The 20,127-nt window shown below is 47.8% G+C and overlaps 1 protein-coding gene across 1 annotated transcript in view; it reads right to left on the reverse strand.

Annotated features, from left to right (window-relative positions):
• Nucleotides 1-10,433: 10,433 nt before the first annotated feature.
• MCF2L2 (MCF.2 cell line derived transforming sequence-like 2) overlaps nt 10,434-20,127 on the reverse strand; it is a 235,861-nt gene continuing 226,167 nt past the window's right edge. The window contains exons 28-30 of the mRNA XM_037741919.1: nt 14,672-14,705; nt 12,763-12,866; nt 10,434-10,573 (exon numbers count right to left, since the gene is read on the reverse strand). Of these exons, the coding sequence (XP_037597847.1) occupies nt 10,449-10,573; nt 12,763-12,866; nt 14,672-14,705 (263 nt within the window). The 3' untranslated portion in view covers nt 10,434-10,448. The remainder of the gene's footprint in view (nt 10,574-12,762; nt 12,867-14,671; nt 14,706-20,127) is intronic.

Consider the following 20,127-nt stretch of genomic DNA (forward strand, 5'->3'; position numbering starts at 1 on the left):
TGAGATGGAGTTTCACTCATGTTACCCAGGCTGGAGTGCAATGGCGCGATCTCGGCTCACCGCAACCTCCGCCTCCTGGGTTCAGGCAATTCTCCTGCCTCAGCCTCCTGAGTAGCTGGGATTACAGGCACGTGCCACCATGCCCAGCTAATTTTTTGTATTTTTAGTAGAGACGGGGTTTCACCATGTTGACCAGGATGGTCTCGATCTCTCGACCTCGTGATCCACCCGCCTCGGCCTCCCAAAGTGCTGGGATTACAGGCTTGAGCCACCGCGCCCGGCCATGCTAAAATAACTATAAACCAAATAACTTAAAAAAATAATAAAAATAACTCGAATATAAAATAACTGAAAAGAAATACCTGTGAATATAAGCAACTCTAAACCAGGTAACTAGGGGGAAAACCCTTAATTAAAACAGTTCACTCTGAAAATAAATAACTACAGTAGTTCTTAAACTTCCAATGAGTTTTTAATAGTCAAATAAGTTAATGTAAAAATAAACACCTCAGAAACTCCAGTAAGTTAAAGGGAAATAACCGTGAAGGTAAATAACTCGGATAACAATTGTAAAGATAAATATAACCAGAAAGCTACAAGTAAATGAAAATTAACTAAGAAAACCGAAAACAAAATCCAACAGAAAATAAAACTCGTTTAGAAACGAATAAATTGATACATAAGTAGCTCAGAAAGTAACGAAGCAGTCTTGGAACAAACACGAACAGCCCATGAACACTGGCGGGGATTCCGGGAGGGGCCAGGAGCGCCCAGGCGCGGCCCTCGCGGGGACTCAGCGGCTCCGGCCGCCCCAGGACTCGGGCTAAACGGTTCTCAGCCAAGCCCCACCCGCCCCCGAGAAATGGGGCGCGTCTGAAGGCATTCTTGATTGCCACATTTTGGGGGTGCGGTGGAGGACGGGGTGGCGCATTCCCGGCACCTGCTGGGTAGAGGCCGGGGACGCTGCTAAATATCCTCCAGTTGGGGCGCAGAGAGGCCCCCACAGCCGAGAACTGCCCGGCCCCGGGGTTAAAGCGCAAGGCTGAGAAGGGCGGTGGGCGCTGCAGGGGCCGCAGAGCAGCCCGAGGTCCCCCGCGCGGAGCTGGGCGCGCACCCAGGGCACCCCTCGGGCTCTCGGGAGGCGGCTCCGGGCGTTCCTCTCCCGGGCGGGAGTCCTGGGCGCCGCCCCCGCAGGCGCCAGCCGGCCCGTGGATGCCCCAGCGCGCTCCTCCTCCGAGCTGCCGGCCGCCCTGCAATTCCCAGAAGAAGGTCCGAGACGCCGTGGCCCGCGGAGGCGCTCAGCCTTCCTCGCTCACACTCACGCTTCTCCGCACCGCGCTCTTGTTTCTCCCCGGCTGCTTTCTCCCCTCTCCAGGAAAGCGGATTTGGAGGAACAGGTTTCCTGCCTCTCGTCCGACTGGAAAAGGCCGGCGAGCTGGAAGGGAGGGGCGGGTGCACCCGCAGAGTTATTGCTGGAGGCTTTGGCCAGGCCGGGCAAGGTGGTGACTCCCGCTGGCAGGGTGCGCCCAGCCCAGCCCTCCCACCTGGACCACGGGGTTCCCAGCAGGAGCCCCAGTGATGGCCGCACACCAGCGCACCGCCAAGGAGGCAGGGCCCGGAGGGTCAGGCCACTTTGAGGGTCTAGTGACCTCGGCTCCCTGGCTTTGCAGGGCCTTTCTGGGCGAGAATCCTGAGGATCGGGAGTGGGATGGAGGTGAGGGACAGGAGGCAGGAGGAGCTGATGAATAGAAAGGAGGGAGGAGATGAAAGAAACAAGAAGGAGGTAAATTACACTCAGAGCGCTGCTCTCCTTTTCCATGCCTTCTGCACCTTCACAGCCTTCAAAGATGTCCATGGAGCTAAACGCGCCGCTGGGGCAGCCTTGGGGAGAGAAAGGGAAGAAGGGGCCTCTTTGGGGTGGGAGCACAGCCCCTCCACCCATGGCAAGGTTTGGCAGGCAGTGCCTGTGGCAGGCACGGTCCTCCCCATCTCTAACTTGCTTTCCCAGGCCCTGCACTTCGCTGGGCTGTGAAGGGGTCTGTGATCTCCAGGCTGCCTTTCCAGCGGTGAACTGCTGTCATTCACTGAGAAGTGTCCACATGCTGTTCATGGCCCTACCTTCCTGTTCCCAGCTCTAAGAAAACAGTCACTGGTTTTTGTGTTTACCAGTCTTTTTTTTTTTTTAGAGATGAGGTTTCTCCATGTTGGTCAGGCTGGTCTTGAACTCCCGACCTGAGGTAATCCGCCCACCTCCGCCTCCCAAAGTGCTGGGATTACAGGCGTGAGCCACCACCATGCCCGGCCCATGTTTGCCAGTCTTCTAACCACGCCTCCTTCCCTTCTTCCTCCCGTCTCTTTCCCACCCTCCCCTCCTTGCCTCCTTTTCTCTCCCCTAATTAATGTCCATTTCCCATCTCCCTGGCAGCCTCTGCCAAGTGTCACTGCTCCCCATAAGGGAAAACCGGAGGAACACGCAAGAGCATCCATCCTGACCCTCTCCACAGTGAACTGATTAATTAACCCATCAGTCTTGTCCATGGCGCACCTGTTACATCCCCAGGGCGGTGTTGGACACTGGGGAACAGCAGCGCCTGCCAAATACTGAGCAACTGCCCGGTGCCTGGTGGGATGTTAGGCATTTGCCACAATCCTGCAAGGGTCTGGGCCCCCTTTACAGTTGGGGAAACAGCAATGTTCACTTGGCCAAGTCCTCTGGGCCTGTGGCAGGGCAGCTGGATTCTACGGCAATCCTGCTCTTTACCCCCACTCTGTGTGAGATGCAGTCTCTGCGACACATGGCTCACAAGCCAGGTTTTCCACACTCCTGAGAGTGCAGCCTCAGGGAGATGCGAACTGTACGCCAACACAGCAGACACGCAGAAATACATTTACACGATCCAAACTCAAGTGCAGAACAATATTCACCCTCGCAGTGTGTGACGTCCTCGTCTGTCCCACCCCATCCTGTGCTGTCCTATCCTAGGGGACAAAGCAGGAGTGGGCTGCGGAGGCGGGGGAGTCTCATCCAGGCCTGTGGGTGGCAAGTCTCTCCGGAGGGAAACTGCAGCTGCTCGGGGTGTGCCCTCGCCTGTCTCCCCCCGGACCCGGGTTCCTGGCAGCAGACACACTAACCTATTCACCAGGTATCCCCCAGGGCTCTGGGAGAAACCCAGAATTCTCAGAACCAGAAAACCTTAGAGAACATCCTGCAGGCAGAGCCCCTGGTTCAATGGGGAGGAAAGTGCGGCTCCCGGGGCCCCGCCAAGGACAGAGATTGCCCACCAGGCTGTGGGCACAGTGGGGACTGGCTCAATGCCCTGTGGGGGCTGTGTGAGGGCCAGGACCGGGGTGTCCTAGAGACCATGTCCCCTTCCTCACCCAGGCCTTCCAGTCCCAGCCCCTTTTCATCTATTTATTTTGGAGACAGGGTCTGGCTTGTCACCCAGGCTGGAGTGCAGTGGTGTGATCACGGCTCACTGCAGCCTTGACTTCCTGGGTTGAACTGATCCTCCCACATCAGCCTCCTGAGTAGCTGGGACCACAGGCACAGGCCACCACACCCAGCTAGTTTTTGTAGAGATGGAGTCTCCACTAATTTTTTAGTAGAGACGGAGCTTCAGCATGTTGGCCAGGCTGGTCTCGAACTCCTGAGCTCAACTGATCTGCCCACCTCTGCCTCCCACAGTGCTGGGATTACAGGTGTGAGCCATGGCGCCCGGCCCCTGGGCTGACTTTTGCTGCCTTACATCATCTGCATATTGAATCCCCTGCTGGATTCACTGGCCGTGGGCTCTGTGGTCCTAAGAGTCTTAGGCACTGAGGAGCTGGCAGCACTGAGGGGACCCCAGCATCTCAGACTCAGGGTCTGGCCAGTCCCGGGCATGTGAGAGAACAACTGAGGGGCCCACAGCCCCATGGCAGGAGAGGGCTCTGGAGTCCGTCAGACCCGATTCTCACTTGTCACTCACTAGCTGTGTGATCTTGGGTGTACCATTTAAGCTCACTGAGCATCAGCTTCCTGATCTCTAAAATGGAGATAATGACATCGATTTTGCAGTCTTGGTATGAGGATTAACAAATCTTCTGATAAATAAAAATGCCTGGTACATTGTGGGAATTCAACAAATAGTACTTGTGATGATGATTGTTCACAGCAATTATAATACTACTAAAGATGGGGACTCAAAGCGGCTCTGGGCGCTCCGGGTGCGGTATTATTACTTACAGCTGGGGGAGGTTTGTCCGTCCATTGTCTTGTCCTCATAAACACTCAGGGAAGGAAACATAAATAAACGGCTTTAAAAGGAAACAGGGCACACCCACACACCCCTACACCCCTCAGAAAAACCATGCCAAACACACAGGTTCTTGACAAGTATTCGATTCGATCATAGCAAAACTTTTTTTTTTTTTTTTTGAGATGGAGTCTCGCTTCGTTGCCCGGGCTGGAGTGCAGTGGCATGACCTTGGCTCACTGCAACCTCTGCCTCCCAGGTTCAAGCAATTCTCCTGCCTCAGCCTCCCGAGTAGAAGGGACTACTCACGTGCACCACCACGCCTGGCTAATTGTTGTCTTCTTAGTAGAGACAGGGTTTCACCATATTGGTCAGGCTGGTCTCGAACTCCTGACCTCAGGAGATCTACCTGCCTTGGCCTCCCAAAGTGCTGGGATTACAGATGTAAGCCACCGTGCCCAGCTGATTATAACAAAATTTTAGGTGATAGTTGAATTCTTGGAAAATGAATGGAACGACTCTGGTCACAGTCAAGATCTACTGGTGTGTTTTTTTTTAATTTTGCTTAAACCCACGGAATGAAATTTATTAACAAGTGAACCTAGTAAACTGAGATTATTCTCACCAGCATACGTATGTTTGGTAAATAAGACTTTGAGGACAAAATCATGGCATTTCCCTTACTGTCCACTGGAGGGCACAAAGAGACCATGGTAGGTCCTGCTGGTTCAGCGGCAGCCCTCACCCCGTAGACACTAAATGGGCAAATTCTATTTTCATTGTCTTTCAAACTACAGGTATTGATCGACTTACGACCTATACAACTTACGACCATTCGACTTTACGACCACAATCGCTAGCCACGACTGCGCCGCGTCTGGCAGCGCAAACGCTGCCCAGCTGGGCGTACGACAGTGCGGACCAGCTTCCGGCAGCACTACCATCTCCGCGTGCATATAGCCTACTCAATTTACGACCAAATCGTGTTACGACCGGTCTGCTGGTCCCAATCGTGGTTGTAAGTAGAGCACTAGCTGTAGATTTCTCTCTATTCCTTACAATTATGCACCGCTTTTTAAGGATCAGCTCTATCACGTAAACTAAAGGATATCATTTTCACTTGGGGGTAGCAGGTGGCGTGCTGCCTAAAAGGAATGCCTCACCCTCTGGGCCTGCCTTCCTTGCACCTGGAGGAACTCCGTACTCCGTAACTAATTGCTGAGAATTCCACGCTATCAGAGGTCTAGCCTAAGGGCATCATCTCATTGAATCCTCACAGCAAGACTGTACAGTATTCTCTCCTTTTTGTAAAATAAATGATAAAAAGAACGTAAGCACAGAAAAGCCATAGAATTCATCCAAAAAGGTGGAGCTGGACTTGAGGCTGGGTCTTTGAGACCTGAGTTTGAGCCCTTCATTGTTATGTTGTGCTGCTAGCCAATTTCCCTGTCTTCTAGGATTTAACACATGGGGTCACATTTCTGTCTGATCTATCCCAGCAGCTCTCCAAAGCTCACAACAGGAGAGTTCCAAAATGTTTCCAGGGGTACTAGGGGTACTAGGCTCGCTTATAATCTTTTGCTTGGTGGCCCAGAGTATAAACGTGGATATCTTAGGCTGGTCTATAGCTGAAGCGTCTATTTCATTTGCAAGCCTGTCTTTGGCCAAGAGGAAGTGAATCACTCTTGAGAGCATTTCATTAATTGCTTTCAGATTCCACATGTTGGCATTCTCAGGGCATGTTTTTTTCTGTGCATTTCTGTTGTCAAAGTCCCTGCCAGCTCCTAAGGCAGTCTGAGCTGGCTGTCTTAGACTTTCAGAGCTGCTGGAAGCTGGGGCGGGGCGGGGGGGGTTGTCAAAGAAACTTTATAATCTAGCTTAACTTCCGAGTTCAGCCAGCAGCTGCTCTCAAATGTTCTGGATGGAATAAGCTCAAAGATGAGTGGCAGGAAGGAAGGACAGGCCAACATGTCTAGCTTGGTTCAGCCAGAGCCTTGCCCATTTCATCAGAATTTTAATGGAAAATTTGCAATAAGATTAAAATATAAAGTCACTCAAATTTTAGTATGGTTCCTTTTTTTTTTTTAAAGACACGTATATCTTTGTTTTGCAATGAGGTCTCACTCTGTTGCCCAGGAGCGCAGCGGTACCATCATGGCTCACTGCAGCCTCAACCTCCTGGACTCAAGCAATCCTTTGGCCTCAGCCTGGCAAGTAACTAGGATTACAGGCACCCACCACCATGCCCAGCCAATTTAAAAAAAAAAAGTTTTTGTAGGAGGGGCGCAGTGGCTCACACCTGTAATCCTACCACTTGGGAGGCTGAGGCAGGCAGATCACCTGAGGTTAGGAGTTCAAGACCAGCCTGGCCAACATGGTGAAACCCCCGTCTCTACTAAAAATAGAAAAATTAGCTGGGCATGGTGGTGGATGCATAATCCCAGCTACTCAGGAGACTGAGGCAGGAGAATGGCTTGAACCCTGGAGGTGGAGGTTGCAGTGGGCTGAGATCGAGTCATTGCACTCCAGCCTGGGCAACAAGAGTGAAACTCTGTCTCAAAAAAAAAAGTTTTCATAGAGATGGGGTCTTGCTATTTTGCCCAGGCTGGTCTCAAACTCCTGGATATCAAGTGATCCTCCTGCTTTGGCCTCTCAAACTGTTGGGATTACAGGCATGAGCCGCCACAACTGACCAGATCATGCGTTTCTATAGACGACGTCTGTGGAAGATATTAACAATGATTACATCTGGGTATGTCGGATTTGTATTTTTATCTGTACTTTCCTGTATTTTCTAAATTTCTGACAATCTGCGTGTGTATTCCTTTTATAATCAGAAAAGGAAACTTAAAATAGTTCAAACCAATTGGTTGGATATCTAAAATAACCATCTCTCCAGAGAGGACGCTTTGTTAGAATTTATTTTCTTCATTGGAATACTAGAGTGCCCCAAGTAAGTTTGACTAACAATAAATAATAATGATAATGAAAGTAAATTATCTAGGTCTAAAAGGAAATGCCACAAAAATTAGCAAAGAAACAACCATTACGTGCCACACTGGACACCTCCTAGGCCACCGTGGAGACCCTGAGGAGCCCGACAGGGACCTATAGTAAGGCTGGCAGACAGGTTCTTTCTCTGTTAGCTCTGACGTAGAACAGTTATTTTCATTTTATGTCTTTCACATGAACAGGACTTTGCCAATCAGGCACAAAGTGAATTCAGAATTTAAAATTTCCAGCACAATCCAAGCTAGTAAAACAGTATGAGTTCACATCCTTTATTTTCACCATAAGGTGCCAGAGAGGGGTTGGCTAACCAAGAGCACTAGAAACCGTGCACCCACCGTCCAGAAATTGTGTAGGTCCTTAGGTGAATCTCGCTTTCTTCCCTTCCCCAACCCAGACTATTCCACCCGGCACGAGGAATCATTTCCCTTTGTGTTCATGTCAGTAGACCAGCAGGCAAAGACAGCAGTTACCGTAATAGACAGAGAAACGGGTCCTGGTCGTTATGAGGAGGAAGGGCTGCTGCTTAACAGAGGCAGAGAGGGACACGTCTGCTGCTCAGGTGATCTGCTAGGACATCTCGCAATAGTCCCATGCCCAGCTGGAACTATCATGGCCAACTCCAAGAACCATAGCCTGATAGAGTCTAGGATGCCCACTATGACTGTCACCAGCGGAAGTGCCAGATGGGGAGAGGGGTGTCTAGAATGAGTAGGAGGGAGAGAATGACGACATGGCAGAGCCAAGGACCAAGTGCAGCAGCCAGCGGCAGCCACGGATTTAGTTAAGTAGGATTCTTGCTGTGTTCCCTGGTGCAAGTGTCTCCCTTGTCGAGACCCACCGAGGCTAATGTTGGAGACATGGGGAGAAGCAAATTTCCCCATGTGGATAACTGGAGTCATCATGGGCAAGGTCACAACTCATTTGACTTCCTGTCTCCCAGATTCATGTACTCTGCCTCCTGGTAGCATGGCACCATAAAACAGCCATTGGTTCCGCTGTATACTGCATCCTGAGTACACACCCCATCCCCACAGTGCCACGTCCAAACTGCTGCCCCAGCTCACTTTCAAGAGCCTGTCCCACTACTCTATCAGGCTGCCAGCTTCTGAATGGGGTGGTAAGACAGTGTCCTGCTGGGCGTGGTGGCTCACAACTGTAATCCCAGCACTTTGAGAGACTGGGGCAGGTGGATCATGAGGTCAGGAGTTCGAGACCAGCCTGGTCAACATGGTGAAACCCCATTTCTACTAAAGGTAGAAAAAATTAGCCGGGCATGGTGGCAAGTGCCTGTAGTCTGAGGCTGTAGGGGAGACTGAGGCAGGAGAATCGCTTGAACTCAGGAGGTGGAGGTTGCAGTGAGCCGAGATCATGCCAATGCACTCCAGCCTCCTGGGCAACAGTGTGAGATTTCATCTAAAAAAAAAAAAGTATCCTGTGATCACATGTCCACGGCTGATCCTCTTTTGCCACACTGAGTCCCCTGATCAAAGTAATGTTATATGGCCAGGCACAGTGGCTCACCCCTGTAATCCCAGATTTTTGGGAGGTCAAGGTGGGTGGATCACCGGAGGTCTGGAGTTCAAGACCAGCCTGGCCAACCTGGTGAAACCTTGTCTCCTCTACTAAAAATACAAAAATTAGCTAGGTGTGATGGCGTGAGCCTGTAATTCCAGCTACTTGGGAGGCTGAGGCAGAAGAATTGCTTGAACCCAGTAGGTGGAGGTTGCAGTGAGCCGTGATCACACCATTGCACTCCAGCCTGGGCGACAACAGTGAAACTCCATCTCAAAAAAAAAAAAAAAGCAATGTTAAATGGTTGATCACACACTGTACTTTCCAGCCTGAAGGGGTCAGATTTTATCAACTCAAGGGACGCTACCAAGCTGGTGGCTCAGCTCTGTTGGCACGTTGGACGTTTAACAGTGGTAGCCGATAGAGCAGGCCTGAAGACAAGGAGCCCTCCCGCTGCGGCCACGCACGGGTCCGATTCTGCTCCCCAGGCTTCTCCGTTTACCAGCCCCTGGTACAGGCACTAGGGTGCCTAACAGGAAGTGGACTGACGACTTCCACTACGCATCTGCTGTGGTGGGCATTAAAGCACAATTCAAAGACTCTCACCTTCTGAGTTCGGGCCCACAGGCCTCCGTGCCCCTTCTCCAGTCAGACCATGTCATTCGATCCTAGTTATTGTTCTGGAAGGATTCGGGCGGGGGTGAGGGGCGGGGACAAATCTTGACAGGGGCAAACATGGCCTCGTAGGCCTCATCGGAAGTTTCTGCATAGTCTCAGGGAACAGTCTTCTGTTCTTCCCTCCCCGCCAGGCCCCAGCCCTGCTGGCATGAGGAATCCCAGCGCTTCGTCCTCACACCAGGAGACCAGCAGGCCCCAAGAGCAGTTACATACTGGAAGGAGAAATGGGTCTTGGTTGTCATGAGGAGGGGCTCCTCAAGGGACAGTACCCAAGGGAGACACTTCCACTGGGACCACAGCAAGAATCCTACCGCACTAGAAGGGCGGCGGCTGCGTGCTGCTGCCGCTTCCTAGTACAGCAAGGCGGAGCAGGCCACTGCTGCCAGCCCAGGAGGTCACGGGCATATTCCCAGACACCCTCATTCCCAGTTTCTGCGTCCCTTATCTTCCTTCTGAGGGTCTGACTTTACTCATCTACTGGCACTAGGAGCCCAAAAGTGACCAGAGGGCAGACTTGCCTGGGCTGAGGATTCTTTCTTCTCTCAAATTCTGCCACTTTCACTGGCCCAGCCTGCCTCTGCAGGAGATGAGAGGCTAAATGTTGGCAGGGAGGCCCCCGATTCTGATCCTGTGCTTTAAGTTGGTAATTAGTCTGAGTCCGTTGCTTTCTCTCTTCAATGGACCAATGGGAGGCTCTTAGCAACAGCCTCCCAATCTGCCTTCCTGATAGATAATAGTTTCCTCAAACCTCTCGTTACTGGTGTGAAGCGGAGCATTGAGAGTCCTGGTGCCCGGCCTGCTGGAGCCCTTCAGTTGCTCAGACCTTCCCCTGTGGTGACCTCGGACTCTCAGCACTCCACTTACCACCAGTAGGGAGGTCCTCACGGCCGTTTGGCCGGCAGGGAGTCAACACCAGAATCCCATCCATTCTAGGACCCCTCCTGGTGCTAACAGTCTTCAGTCAGGTTCCCCAGAAGCAGCCTTTGCAAATGTGTTATTGAGAAAGGGCTTTCAGATGAAGCCTGGAGACAGTGAGGGCTGAAGCCGGGGCAGGGAGGAAGCCAGGCACAGACGTGGGCGTGGCGGAAGTCTAGCATCAGCCTGAGCCTCTGGGCAGCGCTGGAGCATGGACGACACCACAGGTCACCATCCCGCGAAAGGACTGGCCTCCGTACCCTGAATCAGTAAGCCACGGTGGGCTGTAAGCCTCCCTGGGAATGAGGATGTCTGGGTAGATGCCCTTGACCTCCCGGGCTGACAGCAGCGGCCTACTCCGCCTTGACCTCATGCATGACCTCACGGGCATTTCCTGGCTGGACGGCCCTGGTTAGGTGAGGGCAGCTGTCTGAAGGGCACAACTGTGAGCTGTTGTCAGCTAACCTCTAACCTCTCAAATGTGTAGACACTGAGGTTAGCTATCAGCAGCAGACATGTGGGCAACAGCCCAGGAGGAGGATCTGGGCAGGCTGCCAATACTCTCTACCCTAATTCCATGTGTGGTTTGTTTTAAAAACTTTTTTAGAAGACTTAATTTAATTAATTTGTTTATTTGAGAAGGAGTTTCTCTCTTATTGCCCAGGCTGGAGTGCAATGGTGCGATCTCGGCTCACTGCAACCTCTGCCTCCCAGAGGTTCAAGCAATTCTCCTCCCTTGGCCTCCCAAGTAGCTGGGATTACAGATGCCTACCACCACACCTGGCTAATTTTTTTTTTTTCTTTTTGAGACGGAGTCTTGCTCTTTCACCAGGCTGGAGTGTAGTAGCGCGAACTCGGCTCACTGCAACCTTAGACTCCCTGGTTCAAGCGATTCTCCTGCCTTAGCCTCCCAAGTAGCTGGTATTACAGGCACGCACCACCATGCCCAGCTAATTTTTGTATTTTTAGCAGAGATGAGGTGTCACCATGTTGACCAGGATGGTCTCGAACTCCTGACCTCAAATGATCCACCCACCTCAGGCTTCCAAAGTGCTGGGATTACAGGCATGAGCCACCATGCCTGACCGTATTTTTAGTAGAGATAGGGTTTCACCATGTTGGCCACACTGGTTTTCAACTCCTGACCTCAGGTGATCCGTCTGCCTCAGCCTCCCAGAGTGCTGTGATTACAGGCATGAGCCACTGCGCCCAGCTGACTTTATTTTTTTAGAGCAGTTTTAGGTTCAAAGGGAAACTGAGAGGAAGGTACAAAGATTTCCCACACATCCCCTGTGCTCACACGTGCACGGCCTCCCCCACTATCCATGTCCAGAGAAGCACATTTGTTACAATGGACAAACCTACCCTGAAGATACCACATTCACCCACAGTCTGGAGCTCACGTCATGGTTCATGCTTGGTGTTGTGCATTCCTTGGGTTTGGACACATTTATAAGCACATGCACAGCAGTCCCCCTTTATCCTGGGGGGCTACCTTCCAGGATCCCCAGCGGGTGCCTGAAACCGCAGTGATTACCGAACTGAACTGCCCTCAGCGGGAACGTGTTTCTATTCGTCTTCCACCCACACCGATGTAACTCCTTTCTCATCTTGGTACTGCTGCCGTAACTCTGGCAGTTTGAGATGCGACAGCAAAACCTGTAAAAATTTCTTTCTCCTTCTTCACAATGTCATGGGTAGACGATTCCTTTTTATTGTAGATCTCAGCAACCTCAGCATATGATTTTTTTTCTTTCTTGTAAAGTCAAGAACTTTCACCTTTTCACTTAAAGGAAGCATCTGGCGGCTTCTCTTTGGCATATCTGAATCTCCAGCATGACTACTATGCTTTGGGGGCCATTATTAAGTAAGATAAGCATAACGTGAACACAAGCACTGTTACCCTAAGACAGTCCATTTAATCTCCAAGACGGCTACCAGTGACTCAGGCTGGCAGGGTGGGGAGCACAGACGGCGGGAACACGCTGCACACAGGGATAATTCGTGTCCCACGCAAGACACAGCGGAAGGCCCGAGACTTCGTCACTCTGCTCGGGATGGCGCATCATTTAAAACTCCCTGACTGTTTATTTCTGTAATTTTCCATTTGCTATTTGGACAGCAGTCGCCTAAGAGTAACTGAAACCTGGAAAGCGAAACCATGGATAAGGGGCTGCTCCCAGACTTCTCCGTGTGAGACATTTGCCCGTCATGTTAATTCTGGCCCAATTTGTTCTACACAAATGAATAGCAGGAAATCGATTTTACACCACATAGTGGTAAAATGCTTTCTTTTTTCTCCCTCATTTAACTAAAGAAGGGCTGGGCCCTAGGTGGTGTCTTCCTTAGCATCTAAGCAGCAGGCATCATCCCACTGCTTCTGTGCTCCACTCTCCCACAGGACCCTCCTTACCTTTAACCCCTCCTGTGCTGGAGGCTGGGTCTTCCTTGCTGGTGGCAGCCCTTTCCATATCTTCAATCCATGGTCCGCAGCCCACTCCTCCACTGCCTTTCCTTTAGAGAAATCAACATGAACACTGAGTCACTGGAAGGAATGACACACACATCCCTCCCCTACCAGTCGGAGTAGCGCTGGCTCACCTAGCACATCTCCAGTCTGGGTCTCGAGGACCGCTGCTCCTCCCTTACCTGTAGTGGAAGACCTGCCTCAGCTCGGCAGGTGATATGCAGTAAGGAAATGTCCAAAGGACACTCCTTGTTGGATTACACAGCACACATCTAATTGGCTAGAAATCTTAAAGGGCAAGAGGTGAGGAGGAAGAATCCCCTTTGTCTTCTGAAAAATGTCTTCACTGGCTCACTACAGCTCCTTCCTTCCTCTTTATTGACCCGAAATGTCAACTATTATAGAACTCCTTTAGGTTGGACGAATCCAGAGAGTAAACACCTACTAAGCACTGGAGGTCCAAGAGGAATAAGACATGCCTGAGTCAAACCTCGTCTCCCCCGGCCTTGCTTGTAGAGTGCTTTGCTGGCCTCATCCGATTATTCTATGAGTTCTTTCATTTGTTTGCTCACTAAACATTTACTGAGCACCTACACAAGTGCCAGGCTCTGGTAGATGAGGCCTGAGGGAAGCTAAAACTAATAAGACAGCCTCCATGCCCTAGAGGAATTCATGGTCTATAGGGAGGAAATGTAAACACATCATAAAATTATAGCATATTAAACACTGCAATAGAGTACTATATAAGTGTGGGGGCAGAGAGGAGGGGGAGAAACGGCTGTTTTCTGGAGCCCTCACCTTTTGGGGTTAGGGTCTAGGAGGTTTCCACAGAGGAGCGGGCCAAATGAGCTTTAGAAAAACTAAGCAGACTCCTGTACCAGAACTGGATCACAGTCGACAGGCATTTTCAGTAACCATACATTGAGAACTCACTGAGTGCTTTGGACAGGAAAAGGAATTACCGATGCAGATTGTTTGTAAGTTGTAGGAATAGATGGGGCAAGGAGCACCAGTGAGGACTTAGCCCTGAAAGAAGTGTGAGCACATCCTCCTCCCAGACAAGGGGGAATAAAGAAAGGAAGATGATCGGGAGGGCTCTGAGCGGAGAGGAGGAAGCCCGGGGAGTTAATATCAGAGGGTAGGTGCACCTGCTCAGCCAAGTAGCAGGCAGGGCAGCCTTGTGAAAATAGGAACGGAATAGAAAGCTCAAGAAAACAGCCGAAAGCGAGGCAATTAGGGGAGGTTTCGAACTGGCAGGTCTACCTCAACTGGCAACACAGCAAGCAAGCACCAGAAAAGATATCTTAGCTAGCAGTGGGGTTTGAAACTGATTTAATATCCTAGGCTAGCAGTGAGGTTGGGAACTGATTTATTATTTTATTTTTTATATTTATTTATGTACTTATGCACTTATTTATTTCTGAGATAGGCTCTGGCTCTGTCACCCAGGCTAGAGTGCAGTGATGTGATCTAGGCTCACTGCAGCTTCGACCTCCTGGGTTCAAGTGATCCTCCCACCTCAGCCTCCCGAGTAGCTGGGACTGCAAGCGCACTACCACACTAGGCTAATTTTTGTATTTTTTTGTTAGAGACAGGGTTTCACCATGTTACCCAGGCTGGTCTCAAACTCCTGGACTCAAGCGATCCATCTGCCTCAGCATCCCAAAGGGCTGGGATTACAGGCATGAGCCACTGCACCTGGCCAATATTTTTTAAAAATTGGAAATTCTTTGTAATAAGCCAAGTGTTAGGGGGACAAAAAAAAGAAAAGCAATAAAAGCAATGACATGGACTCAATAATGAAACAGCCAAAGCATTTGACATGTCTCTAAAATAAAAAATCAGTACTCACCCAGTGCCCATTTCAAACTGTAGATTTCCTTGGTCTAAGATTTAAAAACAAAAACCAAAAAACAACACTCTCAAATTTAAGCTAATTTGAATTAGCTTTACATATTGATTTTTAAATACATATATGTGCACAGAGAGAATACTATAAAGATCTATAAAGGTGTGTAGGTCTTGATCTTATTTTCCCAGGAGTTCAGAAAACTGCTGCAGACTCTGGCTCACATCCTGGCATCCTCCCCTCCTCTCTATCCATCCTGTTGAGTTTCCCGCGTGCATTGACTCTGGGTCCAACCAAGTTTCTACAGTTCGCTCCATTAATACTGCATCAGTAAATAAACAGTATGCCCATCAAATGCTGATTTTTTCCATGTGAGCCCAAATTATGTGACTTGATGAGGGAAAAAGTCATGAGTCCCGGGGATGGCGATAAGAATCACATTCTTTACTCAAGTGTTGTCCCAGGTACGAGAATAACACCAGATCTCCATCTCCAGGGACCCTGCACCACCTCCCACAGCATAAAGGCCAAATTCCTCGGCCTGATATTTGAGGCGTACCTATCCACCTCAATTTCCTTCCACCCCATCCCTGACTCTCTCAAGCTGGGCTCCAGATCATCACTGACTGTACTCACTTTGAGGCAGCTCTGTGGTTTTCAAGGTTCCTGGGCCCACCTTTTACTACTGATGTGACTGGCACATGTTGCGCAGTTCCTAGGATGGGATGGTGGCCTTTATTTCTGCCAGGACCGGGGCTTTGCCTTGTATTTCTCACCCACCGCGCTGCCTGCTCCTGCATTCTTCTGGGTGGGGCCTGATCTTTCCTGGCAGTCTCTCTACACCTCCCGATCACAGGTAGTGATGCCACAGCTGAAGAGCTTGTCCCAAACCTCAGCGCCTGCCTCCCTCTTTGGCTTCTCCTGCTTCTGTGTCTCAACCATCAGCGACACTCTTTTCTTCCCTGCCCAAGCCCTAGCTGACTCCATAACACCTGGGTACGATGTCCTCTTCTGCCAGGTTATGTCAAGAGGCCCTCTCTCCACATCCCTCGTTGGCTCACAGTGTCCTTCCTCTCACCCATGGCCCTGAGGTCCCTGTATATTGCCCAGTGTATAGGGTTATTATGCTTAACAATCCCCAAAGGTTGAAAGGTGTTGTAGGGTGGTGTAAAAATGAATCTAGGTGATAATGTTTATATGTCAGAGATTTGTAATGTGTTCAGCAGGCATGAGGTATGACAGTCCTGATATTTCTGATCTTGGAACCCTGGACACCACCTTCTCAACAATGCTTGGATATCTTTGAGTCTGCATTCTGCCCCTGGTCCAGCCCAGGGCCCTGGTTCCTGCTCACTCACCATCCACTGTGGGCCCTCTCTGAATTCTTAGAATCCTTGCCATTTGCATCACTCACAGAGGCATTTCATCAAACCCTGCTTGGTGCACCAGGCTCAGGAGACTCAGTTCTGCTGCTGACAAATTATGTGAAATTGACCCTGTGATTGTACATCTGCAAAAGGAAGGGGCTGGGACAACTCCTCTGGGCCTTTATACTACATGCTGGGGCATGGTTTTGCTTCTTATCTAGATTTTGCAATCCTGTCACAAGTAGAGAGCACAGTGCAATCTTAAGAAGGGCTTGAGAAATCTGTTTCTGAGCTGTCAACTGAATAAATGTCATAACAAACTTGTCTTTTTCTGCAAGGCAGGGAAGGCGGCAGGGAGTCAGTTAAAATTTAAATTTTAGATAAAGCTTAATAATATTGAGAAGTCAGTTCTCACCAAATTGGTCTATAGATTTTACAAAATCCTAATCAAAATCCCAATAAGCTTTTTTGAGAAGTTGGCAAGCAGATTCTAAAATATGTGTGGAATTATAAAGACACTGAATAATCAAATAACTTTAAAAAGGAGGAACAAAATTAGAGTACTCAAACTACCTCATTTTAATACTTATTAGAAAGCAGCAATAACCAACATAGTGAGGTAATGATGGCAAGGTAGACAAATAGATCAGTGGAAAGGAATCAGGCATCCAGAAATAGATACACTTACATAAATAATCAGTAGGAGAAAGAATAGTGTTTTTAGCAATCGGCAATGGAAAAACTAGAACATCAATATGCAATGAACTGAAGTCTGATCCATACCTCACACCATATACAAACCAAAAAAAAGAAACAAACAAACAAACCCAAAATGGATCAGGGACCTAAATGTAAAACTATAAAACTTCTAGAATAAAACAGAGGGAGAAAATCTTTGTGGTGTTTGGATAATGATTTCTTAGGCAGGACACCAAAAGCATAATTCATACAAATTTTTAAAATTAAATATTATAAGAATTAGTCTTTTGCTCTTCAAAAGTTACTCTTTTGGAATAAGAAGAATAGGAGAAAAAGATATGCCACACACTAAAAGAAAATATTTAATACTATAATAATTAAAATATAAGAATTAGACTTTTGCTCTTCAAAAGTTACTCTTTTGGAAAGAGAGAAAAGGAGAAAAAGATATGCCACACACTAAAAGAAAATATTTACAAAGCATTAAAAGGACACGTATCTAGGATATACATAAAAACTCTCAAAACTCAATAATAAGAAAACAATGAGCAAAAGGTATGAACAGACCCTTCACCAAAGAAGATACAAAGATGACAAAGAAGCACATAAAGTGAGTTCAACCATTAGTTATTAGGGAAAGGCAAATTAAACCCTTAATGACATACCACTATGTCCCTATTAGAAGTCTGAAAATGTAAAAGACTGACAATATCAAGTATTGGTGAGGATATGGCACAAGAGGAACTCTCACACTATGGAAATGGAGGATGGTATAATCACTTTGGAAAGTAGTTAGCAATTTCCTAAAAAATTAAATGTACATCTAACATATGGCCTAACCATTACACTCTTAGGTATTTATCCAAGAGAAATGAAAACACATGTGCACACAAAGACTTGTACTTGCATGTTCATAGCAGCATTATTCAAAATAGCCCCAAAGCAGAAACAAATTGGATGTTCGTTAACAAGTAAATGGATAAAGAAAATGGGGTCTAGTCAAACAGTGAAATACTACTGAATTACTACTCAGCAACAACAAAAGTATGTACTATTGTTTACAAAATGCAACATAGACGAATCTCAGAATAATGATGCTGAGGAGAGAAGCCAGACCAAAAAAAAGTATATACTTTATCGTGTCATACAAAATTCTAGAAAATGCAAACTAACCTATAGTGATAGAAAGGAGATTGATGACCACCTGGGGTGGATGATGGGGATGGGCAAGAGAAAGGGAATGCAAAGGGGTGTGAGCAAACCTTTGGGGGTGTCAGACATGTTCATTTTCCTGACTGTGGTGATGCCCCACAGATGTATACAGATGGCAAAACTTACCAAATTGTACACTTTAAATTTGTGTGATTTATTGTGTCATTATACCTCAGTAAAGGAGTTTAAAAAATTATAGTAAAAGGTCTCTACCTAGAAACTTTAATAAACTAAAATGTATGTCCCCAGGACTAACCTTAGCTATTCTGTAGTTCTGGGGTGGGATCCCGAAATCTGCATTTGTAACAAGCCCTTCAAATAACTCGAATGCAGGTGGTGCTTAAGCCACCCTTTGAGCAACACTGACCTAGTAAGTAAGGATTTCCAAACAAGCTGTGACTAGAATGTGGTTTCTGCAGGAAACTGGTGACTTTTTCTATTAGAGTTGCCAGACCATTCCGTGTTAAGCCTCTATGACACTCTACTCAGTTAACATAACATATATTTAACAAAGTATTACTAGCTGAAAAACAAGTAAATCCTAGTTTTTTCCCATTTTATCTTTATACAAAGTAAAATCAGTGACATAATCTTGTTACTAGTTCCTGGCAGATGCCTACAGTTTAAATCAAGAACTTATGTTGCTTGGTTTTTGTGACAGAGAATTGACGTGGTGGCTTTCCCGTTACACTACTTGGTTTATCTTTTTCCTTATCTTATGAGGCACACCCAGCCTTGCACATTCCTGAGCAGCTGATGATCAGAGAACACCTAGAGAAAGTGTGAAATGGTTGCGTTTCTGCTATCTCTAAAGACAAAATTTATCTTTTCATTTTTATGCAATTTTTCTTACTGAAAATGCAAACCACTGCCAGTATAAATGATGGAAGATAGACTTTCCACATGAGACTGGCATTTCTTAACCCTAGTAACATCATCTGAAGGGGGCATCAGAACTTAATCCGTAAAGCTCGGTGTGGATTTTCCCACCACATATCCCTCCTGTTGTGAGAACTGGTTCAAAAAAAACATATGTGAAAGGATAAAGCCTACTTAAAGATGATTTTTGATATTGAAAGAGTACAGTGTGTGACATCAGTGAAAATGGTGGAGGAAGTCCCCCCTCCAAATTCTCCTCTTTGCGAAAGCATGAAAAAAAAATGGCAAAAATGGTCAAAAAATTTATTTTCAGAACACTGGATATTAAACAAAGGCTTGCAGCAATGTGGAGAGCATTTATTCAAGGAAAATGGCTGTGTTTCAGTATGCACGGTGAGCTTTGTGGCATTTTAACTCGGCCTCTTCCTATCTTCCCCTTCCTTGGGGGCAACCTTAGAAATGAACAGCCTGCAATCATGGTGAAAATCAGCAGTCTGGCAGCCATGGGAGGGGAAGAGCAGGAATGGGGCATTGACGGAGCGTTATTCCCAGAGAACTATCATGATTTGACCTGTCCAGGGGTTTCTGGGAATACCCTACCTGCCAGGCTGTCTTTAGGCCTGACTCAGAACTTGCCCAATGTGAAAAGCCTTTTCCCCAAAGGCCTTTGTACAAAATGATTATAGGCAATTGTTCAACTTCTTGGTTGCCTGAGGTATTGGCTAACAGTGGGGCAAACGTGGGCTAATCAAAAAGTTTAAAAGGAAAAGCTCAGGAATAAGATGCTCATAGAGGCTTGTAAAGGCTCCAAAATATTTGAGAGACTCTAGAAGGCCGTGTACACATTTCCTGTGAGCATGTTCACGACAGCTTTGAGAAGGCCCTGTGATCTTACCTCCCATTGATCCTGATGATCTGCACAACAGAAAGTGAAGGCTAGGATAGAACCGTCAAGTGCCAGGCTGAGCTTGAAGGTATAGCCTAATCTTCACACACAGCCCCTTGGCAAAGACGGGAAAACTTATTGGTTCCAGGTGTTTAAAGAAATCTTCGTCGTGTCATTAGTATTTAGAGCACTAAGCTAACTGAGCAGAGGCTTCAATGGCTGCATGTGAACACGGACTACACAGAATTAGTTTAGAAAAGTCACTAAACAACAAAAAACAATTAACAGCAAAAACAACCAACAGGAGAGGTGGGAAAGTCCAGTTTCCAGAGTTGTTACATTATGTTATTTAAAATGTTCAATTTAATGTCCTTCTTTCTTTTTTTTTTTTTTTTTTGAGACGGAGTTTCACTCTT

The sequence above is a fragment of the Cebus imitator genome, unplaced genomic scaffold, assembly GCF_001604975.1.
Source record: "Cebus imitator isolate Cc_AM_T3 unplaced genomic scaffold, Cebus_imitator-1.0 Scaffold111, whole genome shotgun sequence".
NCBI lineage: Eukaryota > Metazoa > Chordata > Mammalia > Primates > Cebidae > Cebus > Cebus imitator.